At 34.9% G+C, this 21,588-nt stretch overlaps 2 protein-coding genes across 3 annotated transcripts; one reads left to right on the forward strand and one right to left on the reverse strand.

The window, feature by feature from the left end:
* Positions 1–1,365: 1,365 nt before the first annotated feature.
* On the reverse strand, positions 1,366–3,949 carry LOC132636463 (putative pentatricopeptide repeat-containing protein At3g15200). The gene has a single exon (XM_060353340.1). The coding sequence runs from the start codon at positions 3,583–3,585 to the stop codon at positions 2,044–2,046; it is 1,542 nt and encodes a 513-aa protein (XP_060209323.1). The 5' UTR covers positions 3,586–3,949; the 3' UTR covers positions 1,366–2,043.
* A 5,823-nt stretch (positions 3,950–9,772) lies between these two features.
* LOC132636464 (protein yippee-like At5g53940) lies at positions 9,773–17,063 on the forward strand. 2 transcript variants are annotated; one of them, XM_060353342.1, is made up of 5 exons: positions 9,773–10,030; positions 11,516–11,559; positions 15,879–15,987; positions 16,520–16,575; positions 16,691–17,063. In XM_060353342.1, the coding sequence occupies exons 1-5, from the start codon at positions 9,905–9,907 to the stop codon at positions 16,767–16,769; spliced, it is 414 nt and encodes a 137-aa protein (XP_060209325.1). In that variant the 5' UTR covers positions 9,773–9,904; the 3' UTR covers positions 16,770–17,063. The 2 variants fall into 2 exon arrangements, with proteins under 2 accessions (XP_060209325.1, XP_060209326.1); XM_060353343.1 differs by having other exon boundaries at positions 9,780–10,000.
* The last annotated feature ends 4,525 nt before the right edge of the window (positions 17,064–21,588 follow it).

The following is a 21,588-nucleotide window of genomic DNA, read 5'->3' on the forward strand; positions in this document are numbered from 1 at the left end:
CCTGTCAAAGTTTCTACCTTTTTTTTTTTTTGTGCGTTCGAGAATAAATAGGAAGTTTCTAAATGTATAAAAGAGTCTCTATTGATTGCTTAATGTTCACGAGGTTGCATATAATCCACTCGGATTAGTTGAATACGAGATAGGGAATATAGAGCCTGTCGCATCTCGAGTCACTTTTTTTTTGTCGCTACCCAATTCGGGCTTAATAGGTACAAGAATTCCTGTGTTGTAGAAGAATTAAGACCTTTATGGCCCTTATGATTTTGAAAATTTTGCTTAAATATTGCAGGATTTATTACACCATTCAGTTTTTTGCGAAGCTGCTCCAATGAAAATGGCGGATTCAGCCGCCAAGCTGAGAAGAATCGAGTATACTACCAAGCTCGAAAATCTGAGGTAAGAACTCGGATGAAGAAGGTACATTGCAATCGTAATTACTGTCAGCCATTGGATGTCTCAGCGATTTTCCAACTTGTGCATTAGTTTTTCAGTGTTCCCGACCATTTTCATCTTCCCCCCCCCCCCCTCTCCCCGTGCCCCCGCCACGCCCCTCTTTGTTGTTTGGATGGTTGTAACATATTGGATTGTATTGTTACTTTAAATACAATCTTAGTTTTCATTGCTAGTTAAATTTTATTACATCATATCGTTAAATTTATCGTTATGTAACGACCACTTTGGTGTGATCGCATCTTTACCTTCATTTTTTTCCCCTCATTTCGTCTTTTGCTTATTATTTAATAATCCTGTTTTATCCTTTATCCTACTTTTGTATAATAACTTTACCCCGTACTCTACTTTTCTCGGTTTATCCTTCAGATTGCTAATGGGTACATTATGTAATGACGGACAACAATACAATCTATCCAAATGTCGTATTCATTAAAACAATACAATTTATCCAAATGTTGTATTCATTAAAACAATACAGTACAGTACGATACAATATAATACAATACACTATGAAATGATATGTAACAACCATTCAAACATCACACGATGTGGTTTCCAAATTGATATTGTCATATTGATCACCCTGATGTTGTAGCTGATTAGCAAGTAACATTGCAAGAAGTTTAAAGAGGTTCTAGCTAGATCTACCAACTAGCCAACACAAGGCAGAGTTACCAAACTAAGCCAATCACCCTTTCGCTTAAGCCAATACATCCAAAAGGACACCTCGATGATTCTAAATTGATGTTTACATTCCAAAGAGAGCTAAGATGATACCAAGCAAAACTACTCGCAGTGTTTAGCCAAAACAAAAAAAACTACTCGCAGTGCACATATCGCCTTAGCCATACTCGTTCTTCCTTCCGCTTCTCAGTCTTCTGTTACCAAAACTTCTTCCATTCCCTGACTAATTTTTACAACCTCCGCCTAGATTTTGTCCTTGCTTCTGGCATCATTGAAATGATATAATCCATCATCTAAATCTTAAATTGTTGTGAACTCATCATGACCACGAATCACAGACAGTGACAAGAGTTCTCTTTTTTTTTTTTTTCTTTTTTTCTTTTTCATTTCCACCATATCAAGGATAGAATGGACGAAATTGTATACCACGGGGCGCATTGTTTGCCAAAACCCCATTGAATTACCAGCTCTGCAACTCAGTGATTGTAATCATCATACTACTTGAGGCCTGAAAACCACATCGACCATTCTCCAAAGTGGGGGGTAAAATTGGAGAGCAGTTTTCTCAATATATACACACTGCAAAGTAAAGGCCAATATGTACAAGTGCATTGCTTTAAGAAATGACATGACAAGAGGAATAGATGTTATCAAGCTTTCATGTCTCCCAAGTTTGTTTCTACATATATCAGCATAAGAATGTAGGGAACTTGTTACACGCCAAAACTTCGCTCCAAATTCCTCATGGCCATCCCATGATTTTTATCATAAGATAATTCCGTTAGCTCAAACTTATTAAATCCCCCGACAGACCTTGGTTTGCCAACATTCCGGAGAAACCCCTTTTTCCATGGTTCTACAGTAAATAAATAGCATGTCAATTAAAAAAAATTAGCTGAGCATGTATTACCTAGTATTCTTATCCTTCCTTCCCTTTTTCATTACTTCCACCTTCTTCGATTCCTTCCCTTTCTCCTTTAACTTGATGTTCATGGCATCCACCAACAATCTTGTCCTTGGCTCAGGTACCATACTCTTTGATATCATCTCATTAAAATACAACAAAGCATCCTCTAATCTTCCCCCTTCAAAAAGACCATGAATCATAATCGTATAGGATCGTTGGTCGGGTCCTAGCCCGCTCCTCTCCATCTCATCCCACGTACTCTTTACTTTACCTTGATTATCCCAGCTCATAAACAACCTTAACAACAAATTGTAGATATCTCCGGTCATCTTACACTCATTTTTATTCATCCTTTCCAGAATCCCAATAGCTTCCTCAGGCGACTTGGCGGAATTCAACAAGTAACCATAAGTTCTAGCATTAGGCAAACAACTCTCTCCCTTTGTTTCCATCTCGTCTAAAAGCTCATAAACTTTCTCCATCCTCCTAATCTTGCATAAATTCTTAATCAGCGAATTATAAGTGGCAACATCGGGTAAACAATCTCTCTCATTCATTTCACGGAAAATCTCAAGGGCTTCAGGAATTCTCTTCTTGAAACACAATCCATCGATAATACAATTGCAAATAGCAACATCAGGCTTACACCCTTTTTCCCACATTGTCTGAAACAACTTCACCGCCGTGCTTATTTTCCCTGATTTGCATAGTGAATTGATAAATATCCCATAAGTAAATTTATCCGGCTTTAACTTTGAAGTCACAATACCATTCCAAAACCTCTTCGCCTCGCGTAAACTCCCTAAAACACACCATCCATTCAAAATAATATTCCTTGTCTTAATACAATCCTTAAACTCATTTTTCTTATTATGGAACAAAAACTCAGCTGCCTCAACATGCTTGAACCTACATAAACACACGAGTAACGTTTGAAAAGCAATAAGATCAAGCTCCAAACCGAAAACTTTCCTCTTATAGAAAAACTCTATAGCATCTTCAACTCTATGGGCTCCACAATATCTATTAATCACAATGCCATAAGTTCTTTCATTAACCAAATTTTTTCCTCTCTCAGACATTTCGTCGAGCACTTCGTTGAGTTCTTGAAAACGCCGCATTCGTCCAAGAATATCGAGTATTTCATTAAAAGATCCAGTTTTTGGTGAATGGGTACTTATATTTTCAACAATTTCATTGAAAGATTCAGTTTTGGGTGAATTCCCATTTGTTAATACCCATTTAAAGAATGTAAAAGCTGGTTTCCAATCAGAACGGTGTCGTTTAAGTACATCAAGAATGAAATCTTCAGATATTGTAAAGTTGCACTGATTGAGAGATTGAAATATGTCACTCAATGGTTTGTGTGATTCAGTTTTGAGAAGGGTTTGTACTTTTAATGCATAGTTTTCATCAAAGTTGTTGGATTTTGTGTGTATTTGGTGATGAAAGGGACGTGTGATTTTGTTTGGTAGTTGATATGTGCGTTGAAAACTGCATAAACGTTGATGAATTTTCCGGTAGAGTTGTTTAGTTGACATTTTCCGGTGGAAAAAGATTGTTACTCTTATGAATTTTAGCAGAGAGCAAATACAAAAGATGGTAGTGTCACACGTCGAGTCCTCTTAATACGATTGCCTACTGAATTTTCAGTTTTATACTTGGTACAGTTAAAATTCAAGTTTCTCTTGCCTTTTTTTTTTTCTTTTTTTTTTTTTTTTGTGTTCGGTGCTCGCATTGCAGATTGCATTCGAATTTTCATCGCGTAGGGTCCATTCAGGGGAATGACTCCATATTAAAGATTTTTTCATACGCAGAGCTTGAACCAGTGACCTCTAGTCTGTGACGGATTCAGAATTTTCACTCAGGGGATTCTAAAAATAAAGATGTAACCGTGCGAATAAGCCAAAAAACACAATTTCAATTTAATTTTGTCTCTATGCATTTTGAACACCCTGGACTGATTGAGCTAACCTTTTTCATTAGTTTAGGGCATTCAAAACTTATATTTATATAAAAACATAGAATATCTATCCTATACATACCGTGTAATTTTTTGCCGAGGGTGTTCGGGTACACCCTCCGAACCAGACTCTCCCCCTTAAATCCACCCTTATCTCTGATTAAGGAAGAAACAACCCCATTCCACATCCTTTGACGGTAAGTTTCTTTTACTTTGTCGCCTTCTCCTTCCCCTTAAAGTGAAAATAGAATTTGGGGTGGGAAATCAAGCATTTTTCTATTGAGATGAATTTGTATATAAAGAAAAGATTCAAAAGTCGAAAAATTGACGTCATAATATTTCAAATATATTTAAGACAGAAACCACTTGACATCAAAGTGAGGAGATTCTGTATAACTATCACGTAGTAAAAAAAACGTCAAAAGGTTTATGAGATTACTTTTTTCAATCTTGTAAGATTGTTTGTGATGAAATCAGAAATCTAAAGTTGAATAAGAATGAACTTCCATTGATGAACCTTCAAGGAATCAAGGAGGTGAAAATGTCAAAATCCACAACTGAAGATAGAGAGAGAAAATGTGAAATGAACTCATCTCATTATCATGAATTGAGAAAGAAAAATTGATTCGTTCAGTGCAACACTGCACATTAAATACATGGAATGAAAAAATATCTAACTAACTAACAGCTAAGCTATAACTAACTAAGTGTGACTAATTACAAAACTACGACTGTGTTAATACAAATAAAATTACAAATAATCCCAACACCCCCACCCCCCTCAAGTTGGAGGTGAGGAAATCATAGCTAACTTGCACATGATAGGGTAGTGTTTGATTCCTGTCAAAGCTTTTGTGAAAATGTCATCCAGTTGTGAAGCAGTGGGAATGTGATGAAGGCTGATCAGTCCTGCTTGAAGCTTGTCCTTAACAAAATGGCAATCCACTTCTATATGTTTAGTTCTCTCATGGAAGACTGGGTTATTTGCTATATGAACTGCAGCCTGGCTATCATAATAAGCTTGTATATGCAAGGAACATGAGATTGTAAGTTCAAGAAGCAATCTCTCAAGCCAAACGAGTTCACCAACTACTTTCCTGACAACTCTGTTTTCAACTTCTGCTGAGGACAAAGAAAAAATAGTTTGCTTCTTAGCTTTTCAATTAATAGGACTGTCTCCCATCAAGACTAGATAACCACTCACAGACTTTCTTGAGTCTGGACAAGCTGCCCAGTCTAAATCACAATATGCAGTCACAGTATAATCAGCCTTGTTTGATGCGAAAATTCCCAAAGTAGGATCAGCCTGAAGATATCTAAGTTCATGAAAAACAGCTTTGAGATGTGGTTCTCTGGGTGATTGCATGAATTGACTGAGGTGTTGTACACTATATGCAATATCCATCCTTGTATTGGTGAGAAAAATCAATTTTCCTACTTCCTATAGTATGTGGGATCAGGAAGTAATTTTCCCTTAGAAGCCTTCAATTTCACAGTGGGATCAAGTGGAGAAGAGCTTGTTCTACTATCCAAAGAATCAAACTCCTTCAGTGGGTCAGTGGTAAATTTTCTTTGTGAAATAAGGAATCCATCATCCCTATATAAGATTTCCAGCCCCAGAAAGTAGTGAAGCTTCCCAAGATCTTTAATTTTGAGGGAATCAATCTCATTCAGATCAGTCCCAGTAAAGATCACATCATCAACATAAATGGAAACAAATACAATAGATTGTTCCTTCTTCCTATAGAAAAGAGAGTAGTCACTTACTGAGTGTGACTAAGCTTTGGAGCAAAATCAACTTGCTAACTTATCATACCACTATCTGATGGCTTGTTTCAGCCCATACAAGGATTTCACGAGCCCACATACTAAACCACCAGTATCTACCTTAAGTCCTTGTGGTAGGGTCATGTAGACTTCTTCATGCAAATACCTATGTAGGAATGCATTATTGACAATTAGTTGGTACAAAGTCCACCCTCTTTTGACAGCTAAACAGATTAAGGTTCTAATAGTGGTCATTTTGATCACAGGTGAGAATGTTTCGTTATAGTCAATACCATCCTGTTGAGTATATCCCTTGACCACAAGCCTTGATTAAAATCTCTCTATACTTCCATTAGCTTTTTGCTTGATTTTATACACCCACTTGCAACCTATTGCCTTCTTTCCAGTGGGTAAATGAACTAACTCCCAAGTATCATTAGCATACAAGGCCTCAAATTCTTGTGTCATGGCTATTTGCCAAGCAGGGTTCATGGCTACTTCTTCATATGAGCATGGTTCACATTCATGTGAAATGTTCTTTACTAACTACTAATTATCAGGACAAAGTGTGGTGAAGGCTACGTGTTGGTGATTGGACAAAGAGGAGTTGAGTGAATGAGGTATTGATTCTGCAGTATTAGGCTGCAGATTTGGCAAGTTGTAAGTGTATTCTTTCAAGTAGTTGGGAGTATGAAGTGTTCTGGATGTTCTTCTAGGTGCAGGAGCCTGAGTGGTGGTAATTTGACTAGGATCAATAGGGTTATGTGATGTTTGATCAGAAGGAAGTGTCAAGGGTAAGGGGACAGTGTCCTAGAGAATTAGACAACATATTATAAGATGGTGTTTGGTTATCATTGGTATGGTTTGTGGTTACATGAGTATTAGTCACTCTGTTGGTTGCAGACCTATCCAGCATTGAATCATCATAAAACTATTATTTGTCATAGGCAAATCATTAAAATTTGTGAGTAAGTAAATCTAAAATGGAATTGAAACTTGAACTAGTAGGAGCGACAACAAAAGGAAAAACATCTTCATGGAATAAAACATCTCTAGAAACATGAATTCTCTTGGTGGCTAAGTCTATGGCCTTGTATCCCTTTATGTTATAAGGATATCCAACAAAAATGTGGGGAGTTGCTCTTGGTTCAAACTTATCTTCGTGAGTTTTTAGAGTGGTTGGAAATGAAGACGGCCACATGCTATTAGGTGAGAGTAAGTAGGTTTCATTTGGTAAAAATATTCATGTGGTGATTTGTTGTGTAGAATTTTACAAGGTAATCTGCTTATGATGTAGGTTGCTGTCAAGACATACTCTCCCCAATATCTTAAGGGCAACTTTGACTGATAGAGGTGTGCCCTGGCTGTTTCTAGTAAGTATTTATGTTTTCTCTCTACCACACCATCTTTAAAAATCTTAATCTTATAAAAAAAATTAGGACCTTAGTTTTGCCTAAATATCCCAAAAAGTCATTGAACTATTCTTTGACAAGCTAAGTTACTCAATATTGATGCAAGAAAAAAAAAATTAGAATAATTCTTCATAAGATTAACTTAAATTCTTAATGAGAACTTCAACTATTCGTTCCGTCCCAGAATAAGTATCATCTAAGTAAAACTCACGCCCATTAAAAAATCAATAAAGATAATATGGAGTTTACTAAACTAGCCCAATTTATTAGATGCATTTTTGACTATTATCTCTTTATTTTATTTTTTTAATTTTTCAATTAATTCCTCTAATTATCTGCATGGAGTGTCATTTGACACCATTTTTTTTTTTTAAAGAGTGTACACCACACACCATCAGATAATAATCTCAGTGTGTTTTGATAAATAAGCGGTGATAGAAAACACAAGGCTTAATGCATATGCGGCCCCCTAAACTTGCGCCTTTTTTCATTTTGTCACCTCAACTAAATGTTGTTCCTATTGAACCCCTGAACACGTCTTCAAATGTGTCTATCAAACACAATCCGACTTACATACTATTCCATTTTCAATGTAGCAACATGCTAATATATATTTTAATTTAATTATGCCATCATTTAGCTAAGATTAGCAGCAATTGATAGGGAAAAAAACAGAGTAGCTCTTAATTAAGCTAGCACTGGAAGAGCAGAAATCGATACATTCATGACCTAAAGAATAGCTTACCACAAGTCTAAAATATTACTTCACCTTCATTTTCACAATTTAATTTTGCTTCTAATAAAAATCAGATTTAGGGGGTTTGATAGACACACATGAAAATAAGTTCAGGGGTTCAATAATAACAACACTTAGTTAAAGCGTCAAAATGGAAAAAAGAGACAAGTTTAAGGGCTGCATATGCATTGAGCCAAAACACAAACAGTTTAATAGTAAGTAGAATCCTCGCATAATACAAATAACGAAAAAGGTCCAGATTTGCCCTTCGTCTATAAGAAATTGCACGGATATGCCCATGGTTAAAAGGTGGTCTCGCATATGCCCTTAATGTTAATTTTTGGGTTACTCATGCCCTTGATTTAACGGAAACCTGGCAAAAATATTAGAGGACGGATTTGTGCAGTTTCGCATAGTATAGGGCATATTTAATCCACTGGAATTCCTAAATATTATGGCAAAAAACAAAAATATGGCACGAAATATCATTGCATTCCAAAACATAAAAAACATTTGCAATTACAATCCATGCATCCACCATTACATTACATCTAAATTAAACAACTAAAAGATTAAATGCAGTTACACCCATCTTTTAAAGATTGTTTTCACAAACAAGAGCACCATTTTCCTTTTCAAAAGATTTATTTTACTAATGATGATATCATTTTTATTTTTTAATTTGTTGATGACCTGGATATTTTTTATCTTTCTAGTCCCATTATCTACACGATAATGCATGCAACAACTGCCGCACAAAACAAAAACATAAAAAAATTCATTACAGATTTGCCACAAAAAAAAAAAAAAAAAATCACAAGGAAAAAGAGATAACTTATATTAGACTTATGACATCTGAAAAAACTTCTCTCGTAGTGCTTAAACTTTGATAACAGTAATAGAGAGAATATTACATTTTAAGCATTTATACGGTCTTAAATGAAATTCAATGTGGTCTGGCCCCTTCGTGAATTCCATGCATAACAGAAATTTAGTAGATCTGTAATGACTTGTGATTTTTTTTTGATCTGTAATGACTTACATTAGACTTGTGATTTTTTTTTTGTGACAGATCTGTAATGAATTTTTTTTATGTTTATGTTTTGTGCGGCAGTTGTTGCATGCATTATAGTGTAGATATTGGGATTAAGAAGACGAAAAATATCCAGATCATCAATAAATTGAAAAATAAAAATGATATTATCATTAGTAAAACAAATCTTTTGAAAAGGAAAAATGGTGCTCTTGTTTGTGAAAACAGTCTTTAAAAGATGGTTGTAATTGCATTTGATCTTTTAGTTGCATAATTTAGATGGTGGATGCATGCATTATAGTGTAGATATTGGGACTAAGAAGACGAAAAATATCCAGATCGTCAATAAATTGAAAAATAAAAATGATATTATCATTAGTAAAACAAATCTTTTGAAAAGGGAAAATGGTGCTCTTGTTTGTGAAAACAGTCTTTAAAAAATGGTTGTAATTGCATTTGATCTTTTAGTTGTATAATTTAGATGGTGGATGCATGGATTGTAATTGCAGATGTTTTTTATGTTTTGGAATGCAATGATATTTTTTGCCATAATATTTAGGAATTTCAGTGGATCAAATATGCCTCTATACTATGCGAAAATGCACAAATCTGCCCTCCAATATTTTTTTGATTTTCCATTTAATCAAGAGCATGAGTAACTCAAAAAATAACGTTAATGACATATGTGAAACCATCTTTTAATGACCGATATATCCGTGTAATTTCGTACAATAGAAGGGCATATGAACCTTTTCCGTAAAAATAAAAAATAAAATGGACACGACATAACGGATAAACACACTGCGTCATACGTGCGCGTTGCTGGAATAAATTGACGCATAAAACCTCGAACTTAACCTTAAACCCCTCAGTCCCACCCCACTGTCACAAACTCACCAAAAAACAAAATTCTTGTTTCTGTGTGTGTTTTGTTGATCTAACATTGAAGATGGGAAGAATATTTGTGGTGGATCTTGAAGGCAGAACATACAAGTGCAAATTCTGCAAAACCCACTTAGCCCTTACTGATGACCTTGTTTCTAGGGTAACCCCTTTTCTTCAATTCCCTCAAATGGTTAGTTTTTGTAAATAAAAATCGAACCTAACCTTAAACCCCTCAAATGGTTTTTTTTAGCCTTTTGGGGCTTCTTGTTTCTTTGAGTAATTGGCTTATGATACTTTTAATTTGTTGTTTAAATTCAACGTTTTTTTTTTTTTTTTTGCATAATTAGATGGTGTTTCTTTGAGTAATTAGCTATTCAACTAGAAAAAAAGATAGAAATTGCTTCTGTATCCCAGTAAAAAAAAAAAAAAGATATATTCTTGCATGATCATTTGCTGCTTGAATTTCAAGCTATGTAGTACTCTGTCTGGCACCATAGGACTAGACAGTGAGATTAAGAAAGAAAGGAATACTTTTGAAATTTGTGGTTCAGAACAAGCCTTTAGATATTTGTGTGGTTGCAAATCGATTCATAATGTTAATTTATTTCTAAATATAAAAAGGTGACATTCTTTTTGCGACTAAAAAGGAAAGAGTGCCACATAAATTGGGACAGAGGGAGTACATAATTTAGTATCAATAATTTTAAAATAAAATTTTAAACTAAAATGTTATATACAACAACAACATACCCAGTGCAATACCACATGTCCTTTGGAGAGGGTAGAATGTATGCAGACCTTTGCCCCTATCCCGTGGAGGTAGAGAGGTTGTTTCCGAAAGACCCTCGGCCCAAGTAATGCAAATTAAAATATTATATATGAAAGATTAAAGTACTACTTTTTTGTGTGGATGATCAATGCGGAACGAATATGGTAAATGGATAAAGATTTTGTTCCTTAGTTAATTTTCTATTTTTGAAATATGAATATTGATTATCCTTTATCTCAAATATAACTGTCTATCCATAAAATCGATAGCTATAAATGTTTCACATACCATTTTCATGCTATTGTTTATTGACATATAGCATCAAAATAATATCACGTCGCCAGTAGCTTTGCCGCACACTAAGAAAATATAGCAATAAACTAAAGTCAATTTGTAATGACATCTTGTTTCATGCTTTATCCACAGAATTCAAAATTTTAATAATAAGTACTTCATTTGCTGTTGTAGCGCTGAAAACCCCCAATCAAAAGTCAGAAATAGAACAATTTTTTTATTGTGGAGGGCGGGATAAAACAATTGCACAGTTAAGTTTTATGTCAGTATGTAATTGCTAGAGAAATCATTTAAATAGATACGTTTTTCACTAAAAACAACGGACATAACCTTTTAGAAGCCATTTAATTAGCTGCTAGGGAAACCATTTAACGACACAGCTTTTTGGAAAAGACACTTCAAATCAAATTTGTTTTTTATTCTTAACACACACACTCGCACACACGTGCGCACATGCACACACATTTATAATAGTACAGAAGATTATGGTGAATAGACTTTTGCTTTATTTGGTATATGCACTTGAAATTTTCTGTCGTCATTGCTTATTCATAGTATTGCACTTTTGGCTTGCTTGGTTTGTGGTTTTCTAACGGTTGTTTTTATGGTCAGGGATTTCATTGCCGCAGAGGAAAAGCGTACCTGTTCAATAAAGTGTGAGTGCCTTTTAAGTTTTTTCAACTGCAATTGATGATAAGCAGTTTTGCTTTATCTGTTAATCTGAATATTTCACACTTGAATTGACTTTGTTGATAATCATGCATCCATCTGAGACGGATATCTGTTGCATTCTTTTTGGAGCCTATTTGACTAGGTATTAGTTTATTGATAATATTATTCAATTGAGTGTTATGTGCTACGGAGTAGTTGCTAATTATTGGAAATCCGGAAGAAGGGTGATGTCAATAACAATATAATCTCCTTTCAAGCAGTTCACGTGTAGTCTTCTTTTCTAAGAAATGCACATTTTCTCCTTTCCGTAAAGGAGGCAAAGGTTTCTAATTTCATCTGTACAAAAAGAACATTAGTGGTCTTCAATTCAAATAATAATTAAAACAACACTGTTAGCTAAACTGCCAAATCCTGCCAACTTCTATCAATTAGGCATCTACATCATAACAAATATCACCATTTAAAAGAAAAATGATTCTCAATTTAAGAATATAGTTTATTGTAAAAGTCAATTAGTTGGGCGAGAAAACTGTTATAGCAGTTTATGCTTGAGTCCATGTACAATCATGCTTTTAGTAATCTACTTAGGTTAGGAAGATATTTGCTGTTAATTTCTTTATCAAAAAAGTATCTGTTATATTAACTTTTACGTTTTAGATCATCCAGTTTTTTCTGTCGTTTCTTTATATGATATGTTTATGATTGTCAATGTTATGCAATTGATATATCCTTCCTCCGTTGTATCAAATTCTCAAAATTTACCATGTCGACGTGTCCGTGACTAATCATATTGCATTTCACGTCCATCTTCCTGCTTTCTATATTGAAATGGATGGGAAACTCACATTTATAACTGTACCCTCTCGACAGTTGTTACTTCCTTTCTATCGACAACGACTATTCGGTGAATCCAGGGATGGAAATAGGGCGGGGCGGGGCGGGGCGGGGCGGGGCGGGTGAAGTCTTGCCCTACCACAGATTCAACCCGCTCTGCCCTGCTTCGTTTATCAATTTTTCTGTTTTTCAACCTACCCTGCCCCACCCTACCGCCCCGTATAGCTCTTTTTATTTTTTACTTAGCAACTGTGATTTATCCTATGTTGCTCGGACTCGGTGTCGAGTGTCGGATACGGGTACGGATCTAGAGGTCGGATTCGGCATAATCTAAATTTTAAGATTCGGGGGTACGGATCCAGGTGCGGATACGGGTGCGGGGATTCGGCTAAAATAATTCAAAATTATAAGAAAAATAACTAAATCTATGCCTAGAAATAAAAAACAAAAATATTTTTTTATAGTTATGTTTCATTTATAATTAAATATTAATTTTTAATTAACTTGAAATTCTTCTAGATACAATAAGTGTCCATTCTTCAAGTGCTCTCCATTTCTTTCAATTTGGCCTCAAATATTTTCTCAGATTGGTCCATGGATTTGGTCAAAGTATCCAATGTCGTTTGACCAGATCCGACACGAATCCGGTGTCGGTGTCGGTGTCTTGTCGTGTCGGACACGGGTGCGGCAGCAAAAGTGAAGGGTCCGAGCAACATATCATTTATCCATGTGACAAAAAGAAAGAGGAATGAGTTCTTGATAAGTCTTGAACTTTATGTTACATTTAGTTACGTTTGGATTAGTTTTTTTTGCAATCCTTTCTATAATTTAAAATTTATATCTAAAACTAATCTATTAGCTGTACATGCACTTCCATTTACTTTTTATTTTTATTTTCTTATTTTGATATAACAACAGTCATTAGCATTTTGAAAAATGCCAAAATCTAGAGAATTTAAATTCACAGAAAACAGCTACGAAATGCCCAGCTGTTAACTACTAAAGTGACTCGTCACTATTATTTTATGCATCTAATAAAGTAACAATGGGCCCATTTGGCTTAGCTTAAAAAAAGTGGCTTATAAGCTGGTTTGACCAAAAAACAGCTTATAAGCCAAAAAAAATAAGTTGGGCTACCCCAACTTATTTTTTTGGCTTATTCTAAGCACTTTTTTAGCTTATAAGCTGGTTTGCCAAACACCTAAAAAACCAAAAAACAGCTTATAAGCTGGTTTGACCACTTATAAGCCAATCCAAACGGGCTCAATATTTTCTGCAATCTCTTAGTCATACTAAATTGATAGTTATCCTTCAGTTTGGTGCGCTTTAGAATAAATTTTATCGTACCTTTGTTTAGATCTTATATCTAAGTCACAGAAAAGAATGTTGAAATGCTAATATAGGTGAGGCGGGCCAGTGGATTAATTATAAATTTAAATGTAACCATAGGAAAAGAGGCTATGGAAAGCGACGCACCCCTAGTGAAAAAAATTTCCAGTTTGTTCTTGAGTTTGCTAAAACCTTGCCCTGCCCACTGCCCCAACTTGTTTATTATTTTCTGAAAATGTACTTTGACCTGCCCTGCCCCATTGCCATCCCTAAATGAATTGAAAAGAGTTCCCAATTTTCAATACTGCCATTGGAAAGAAACGAACCTGAGTCTTGAAGGCACTAACATCAGCAACTTGATTATGTGCATTGAACATGGCTGTTGAGCTGAAGCTGTATTTGAATAAAAATTAGTGTTTGCTATTTCTAGTATTGGAACATGTATATTTTCTCATATCCTTCCTATCTTCTAGAATTGGGTTCCAAGATATCAACAGCAACAACAACAATAAGAAAGATATTAGACAACCCCCTTTTTTACTTCTTCACAAATAGGAAGTTTTGAATCCAATCTGGATTTTAAAAGGATTACCAGATATAACACATTTTTTCTCGAATTTTACTCTTACCAATTCCTATGTTGGAAGCAAGTTGTCGTCTAATTAGACCACGAATTACAAATGTATGGGGAAGTTCTATTGTTATTTCATGAGGCAATCCACATCGATGTAATGAAAGTGAAGGACTCGCAACAGCGAATTTTTCAAAAACACGATCAGAAAAATGGAGCTTATGAAAAGAAAAAGAAATACATTGTATAGATCAAGTTGGTAAGTATTAACGCTTCATAAGTACTGGTATTATGTTGCAATCAGCAACACTAGATCAATTTCCCCAAGGCTTAAATATCCAACTTAATAAGTAATCCTCAGATTATTGTACTCGTTTGTTTGAAAATGAATACAATGCTGAGTTGGTAAAATAAAAAGGTAATCCACCGTGGCAAGCTCACATTCAATATATAGCATGCTGGATTGAAGTCTATACTAGTTGGCACAATTTCTATGTGTTAGCAAAACCTAGATGCACCTAGCTTTCACTTTGAAGATTCATCTAGAATCCAAATTGAAGATGCACGTAGGAAACTACTTAAAGATGCATCTACACATCATCCTAGATGCATCTAGACTTCATTTTGAAGATGTTTCTACACCTCATCTTAGATGCATCTACACCTCATCCTAGATGCATCTAAACTTCACTTTGAAGATGTTTGTACACCTCATCCTAGATGCATCTGAGACTTCACTTTGAAGATGTTTGTACACCTCATCTTAGATGCATCTAGACTTTCATGTTTATAAATAAGATGTCAAAGTTTGTAAGAAGACACCAATCTAAGCAATTAGAAAGTCATCTCAGTTGGTTTTACTTCTCTTGTCATTCAAAAGTACACCACTCAAATGCCTCCCAATAGAGTTCGATCAAACGAAGGATCTCTTTCAGGGAGTTGGTTTCAGAAGAATTCCAATCGCAAAATCCTCTGAAAAAGGTTTTTTTTTTTTTAATATGATTTTGCATTGGAATTTCTTTGAAACCAATTCTCTGAAAGAGACCCTTCATTTGATCGAATTCTATTAGGAGGCATTGGAGTGGTGTACTCTTGAATGACAAGAGAAGTAAAATCAACCAGCGATGAATCTGTAGTTGCTTAGAATGGTTAAAAGAGATTTCTTGACATTTTCTCCAAAGAACAGTTCCCTCCCTATTTATAGACCAGTAAGAAGGGCTGAAAATCATCATTGTTTCTCACTTTAAATGAGGTAACCAGAAACTGAGTCTTTGGGTGGTAGAAATTGGTAATGACCACTCCACAGTGACTTGCTAAGGTGTTCCTATCTCGTTAGGAAGTGATGTATTTAGAGGCAAAGAGGAATTTCATTTATTTCTTTTACATTCAGATTCACAGAGGAAGACATCGTCCAGATAAATAATGTTCTTCATCTGGCCTTCTTTGCAGTGCAATAGATGATATATTTACTAGCATCATTTTCTCTTTGCCTTCCCAACACTTCGCAGTTGTGCTCCATTTGTAATATATGCAGAGGTTTGACTTTGTCTTCCTGATTCTGTGATTCAGGGTGAACGTTACTGTTGGACCGCATGAGGAGAAATTGATGCTTTCTGGGATGCACACAGTAGCAGATATATTTTGTTGCTGTTGCGGGCAAATCGTTGGCTGGAAATATGTATTCCCTTTTGTTCTCTCTCTCTCTCTCTCTCTCTTTCTCCTGCATGTAGACATAGACAACAAAACAAGTGCACATGTGAATATGCTCGCACACACAAAAAGAGGAGGGAAATAGTTACTCCTCTCGCCATATATGTGTTACTAATTGCACATGTGAATATGCGTTCCGCACGCAAGAAGAGGAAAATAGTTACTCCTCTCGCCAAAAATGTGTTGCCAATGGCACATGTGCGCACGAAAAAAGAGGAGGAAAATAGTTACCCATCGCCATAGATGTGTTACCAATTGCACATGCATCATATACCTATACCGGAAATTTTGTTAACAACTAGAGTGAACCCTCTTTATAACGGCATCGTTTGTTTGGATAATTTTTTGGCTGCTATAGCGAAATGTTGTTATAAAACACATATAACATAATATAGAATATCGGTTCCAAAGAATACTTGGCCATTATAGTGAAATATTGTTATAGAGGATAACTCTTATCTAGAGGTTTGATTGTAGCACTCTGTGCTTCTATCATGCAGGAGGCTGCCCACGAGGAAAGCCAGAAGTACAAAGAAGGGAAGTTTGTTCTCGAAAGGTGGGTCTTTTTTCTTGTTGATTCATGATTGACATTTGTACTTGAAAACGATCAGTCTATTTCAAATGTCTTTTTCCATATAACGTTACATGCTCTTCTGGCTGTTTGTTAACAGAGATAGGATCATTGATGGAGTTGACACTGAATTCTACATTGATACTCGTCCAAGTATCAGCGATCCTGAGGATGCATAGGCTTTGTTATGTTTGTATCTAAACATTTGCGTCGTCGTATCTTGTAGGTCTAGTAGTTTGTAGATATAGTTAAGAAGCTGTTTGTATCAAAACATAGTGTGGGTTGTATCTTGTAGGTCTTAGTTTGTAAATATTAAAAAAAGTTGATGCATAAGTGTTTAGGTCTACAAAACAGGATACCTTAAGTAAGGAGTTTTTCATTATGTAAGAAAAAATAGAACTTAAGAGCTAGTATGGTTATAAACTGAACTTTTTTAGATTAATTTTATTTGTGAAATGAATACATCAAACAAATATGGCAAAGAGGCAGACGTCAAAAATTTGTAGGGTTTGCAAAAATGTCTTGACAAAATAAGTTCATATTATGTTGAGAGGTAAACTTTTTACAGGGCAGTCGTTTTTGGCACCACAGTTTACTGTCTGTTTCGACACCACTATTTTAATCTGTACCTGTCTTTCTTAAATTTTTTGCACATATTCCCACTTTAGACTTGTGGCGTCTAAAGCTAGGCCTAACGAAACTAAACTTATGAGATGTGTTTGAAGTTATATGTGTTTAAAGTTATGTAGTTTTTACCTAACTTCGGCTATTCTTATTCGATGGCTGAAGTTCAAGCAAAATGATTGAAGTGATGCAAAATGAACACACTTCAGCCACATAGGCGAAAATGACTGAACTGTAGAGCCATATGTGCCTGAATTACAGCCAATATCTGAAGTTAGATTTTGTTATGACTAACTTCAGATATATCATATGTCTGAAATGTTCCGAGGTGAGTACACATGCAAAAAATTCTAAGCAACGAGTACATGTTAAATGACGACGTCAGAGTCACATATCCGTGCACAACCTTGAAAGGCTAACTAGGCAGGAGGCTTCGAACATTAGTTCAACCTTTTCAATCTTTCCGGTTACAATTACTACCATAGTTATAATTTTTTGTGCCAAAACAAGAAACGATGCGTTTGAGAAACAAAATTACATAGAATCTATATTTTATTCACCAACAGTGCAAAAATATATAGAATCATAACATGTAAAATTCAAGTTTGAGTTAACGAGATTACAAAGTACGAGTGATCATATTATAGTGAGCGGTATAAGAAATTTTTAAATTTCAATTTAGGTGACAAATACCTTAACGATATTTTTGAAATCATATATTCTAAATTTCCTTTAAGAAATGCTTCAAATATACAATTGGAACTAGTACTACAACTCAGTGCAAGAAATCTTCCTAACTCTATTCTTTTTATCGTGTCTTCAAAATCTATCTTTTATTTTAATTTTTTAGAATAGAATAAACAAGATAAAACTTACCAAACAGTGAAAGTAAAAGCTATTTGGATTCTATTTATTTCTCGAATATTGGATGGTCTAAAAGCAACAATAGCAAAGAAAACATAAGATGCTTTTCGAATACACATTACACGAGGAGCACCCACCACCAAAGTTTCGTAAAAGAAAAAGACTAAGAGCCCGTTTGGATTGGCTTATAAGTTGGAATCCGCGACTTAAGTATTACGAAAAAAGAAAAGTTAAATCAAAGTAGTACAGAAAAAAAAAAAACACATAAATAAGATTCACGCACGAAATTCGTGCGTGAAAGGACCAAACTGCAAAAAATAACAGTTTGGCCTTTCACGCACTAAATTAGTGCGAGCAAACCAAAAGTCACCCCCTTTTCACCTTTTCAGCCAATGACATTTGTTGTCATTAGCTGCCCACTTGTCTTCTCCTCTTCTTCTTAAGTTCTCATTGCACTACATCGCATGGAGTCCGGAATCAAAATGTCCTCCAAAAAATCACTTTGAACCAAAATATCCCAACAAAAAAAAAAAAATTACAAAACTACCTTTAGCGCAGTAAAATACTGCGTTATAGAAACAGTACCAAAAAGCAAAAAAAAAATGGCCAAACTTTATTTTTTGCAACACTTAGTGTTTTTTTCCATACTTTGACCAACGATTAGTCGTGTGTCAAGACGTCAATATTTTATATAGAACCTGATATTTTTTTCTGCGTACAATAATGTAGGCCCAATACATCAAGGATACTTAGACGTTCGGATCGTCATTTTAGGGGTTGAAACAGTACCAAACAGCAAAAAAAAATTGGAGCCGTTAACTGCTTTAGCGCAGTATTTTACTGCGTTATAGAAGCAAAAAATTTCTCCCTAAGTTATGACCATCTAAAGTTTGACGACTTTACAACTAGTTTTTCTCCCTATATTTTTTATAATTATATTTATATTCAAAATAAAGTTATGTCTTGATTAAAAAATAACACGCTTAAATCAAAATCTTAAAAAATATAACACCCTAAAGTTTTCAAACAAAACTTACTTCTGGTACCTTTTCAACCCCTAAAATGACTATCCGAACGTCTACGTATCCTTGATGTATTGGGCCTACATTATTGTACGCAGAAAAAAATATCAGGTTCTATATAAAATATTGACGTTTCGGAGTCTTGACCCACGACTAATCGTTGGTCAAAGTATGGAAAAAACACTAAATTTTTTCAAACAAAATTTACTTCGGGCACCTTTTCAACCCCTAAAATGACGATCCGAACGTCTACGTATCCTTGATGTATTGGGCCTACATTATTGTACGCAGAAAAAAATATCAGGTTCTATATAAAATATTGACGTTTCGGAGTCTTGACCCACGACTAATCGTTGGTCAAAGTATGGAAAAAACACTAAGTTTTTTCAAACAAAACTTACTTCGGGCACGTTTTCAACCCCTAAAATGAGGATCCGAACGTCTATGTATCCTTGATGTATTGGGCCTACATTATTGTACGCAGAAAGAAATATCAGGTTCTATATAAAATATTGACGTTTCGGAGTCTTGACACACGACTAATCGTTGGTCAAAGTATGGAAAAAAACACTAAGTGTTGCAAAAAATAAAGTTTGGCCATTTTTTTTTGCTTTTTGGTACTGTTTCTATAACGCAGTATTTTACTGCGCTAAAGGTAGTTTTGTAACTTTTTTTTTTTTTTTTGTTGGGATATTTTGGTTCAAAGTGATTTTTTTGGGGATATTTTGGTTCCATGTGATTTTTTGTTCAGAAAAGGCTCATAAATACCCCTAACCTATAGAAAAAGGCTCATAAATACCCTTCTTCCACCTTTGGGTCTAAAAATACCCTTAAGGTTTGTTTTTGGCTCAAAAATACCCCTCAAACTAACATATCAAGTTTGGCTCTGTTAAAAAGCCACATGTCATTTTTTAATTGGCCCATTTTTTTTAATTTCAGAATAATTAAAACCCACCCGTTTTTTAAAACCCAAACCCACCCTGTCCCGTTTTCACTCTAAATTAAACATGGTACAATCTTTTCGGATATTTTAACACAAACATTCACAAGAATTTTTTGCCGTAAATTGGTCTGAAATCAGTCTGTAATCATATATGTGCGACTGGGCTAAGCTTCGAGAAGACACTAAATTTTCGGATATTTTAACACAAAACAAAAATCTTTAGAAGAGGAGAAGACAAGTGGGCAGCTAATGACAACAAATGTCATTGGCTGAAAAGGTGAAAAGGGGGTGACTTTTGGTTTGCTCATTCACGCACTAATTTAGTGCGTGAAAGGCCAAACTGTTATTTTTTGCAGTTTGGTCCTTTCACGCACGAAATTCGTGCGTGAATTCTATTTATGTGTTTTTTTTTTTTTCTGTACTACTTTGGTTCAACTTTTTTTTTTGTACTACTTAAGTTGCGGATTCTATAAGTTGCTTATAAGCTGTTTTCAGTTTTTTTTAGTGTTTGGCTGGCCAGCTTAAAGTTATTTTGTGCTTAAAATAAGCTCAAAAAAATAATTGGGCCCATTTGACTTAGCTTATCCAAAGAAGCTTATAAGCTGAAAACAGCTTATAAGCCAAAAAAAATAAGTTAGACTACCCCAACTTATTTTTTTTAATTTATAAGCTGTTTGCAGCTTATAGGCATAAGCCCATCCAAACAGGCTCTAAGTTTGTTCCTCTGTCATTTTTTTTTTAATTCCCATCCGGTGTTTGGTAGAGTATTCCGACTAAATTCCAATTTCGCGTCGGGAAGTCTCATACTATTAAAAAAATAAGTTTCAAAAGTGGGGAAGAAATAATCTAGTTTTGATAGAGTAATCTCTGTTGGTGAGCGTGCATATTAACACGAGGCAAATTCATTTGCAAATTCGTCACCGAAGAAGCAAAGAACGATAGCAGACAACTTCGTGTTTTAATCATTTCTCTTCGTAGCATACCAACAATTGTATTATTCACTCCGATTTTTTTTATTTTTTTTCATCAGTCATCCGATAAAATAGTTCTATTTAATTCCTTAAGATTGTTAGAAAAAATATAGTTTCAAAAGTGGGGAAGAACTAATCTGGCTGTGATAGAATAATCTCTGTCCTTAAGGAATTTAAGCCTCCCACTTCGTTGCTGCAGGGATGGTGACAAAATTCCTCCAGGATTTTAAAAAGCCTATGAAATTCAAGTTTCGACAATTAACTTGAATTTCCCACAAGAACAGTTTTTGTGAGTTGTAGAAAGCAATAGAGAGAAGAAGGAAAAATCTGTAAATTATATCTTATTTTTGAAGTAGTACCAGGTATTTATAATTCCTTAAGGGCTCGTTTGGCACGAGGGATAAGGGATAAATAATCCCAAAATTAAATTTGAGATGATTTTATCCCATGTTTGGTTGGGATAAAATCGCGGTATAACTAATTTCGGGATTGTAGTGTTATTTTATCCCTGTGACATGGTGAAATAACTAATCCCGGGATAACTAATCCCGGGATAAGTAATCCTGTGATAACT

The sequence above is a fragment of the Lycium barbarum genome, chromosome 4 (assembly GCF_019175385.1).
Source record: "Lycium barbarum isolate Lr01 chromosome 4, ASM1917538v2, whole genome shotgun sequence".
Lineage (NCBI taxonomy): Eukaryota > Viridiplantae > Streptophyta > Magnoliopsida > Solanales > Solanaceae > Lycium > Lycium barbarum.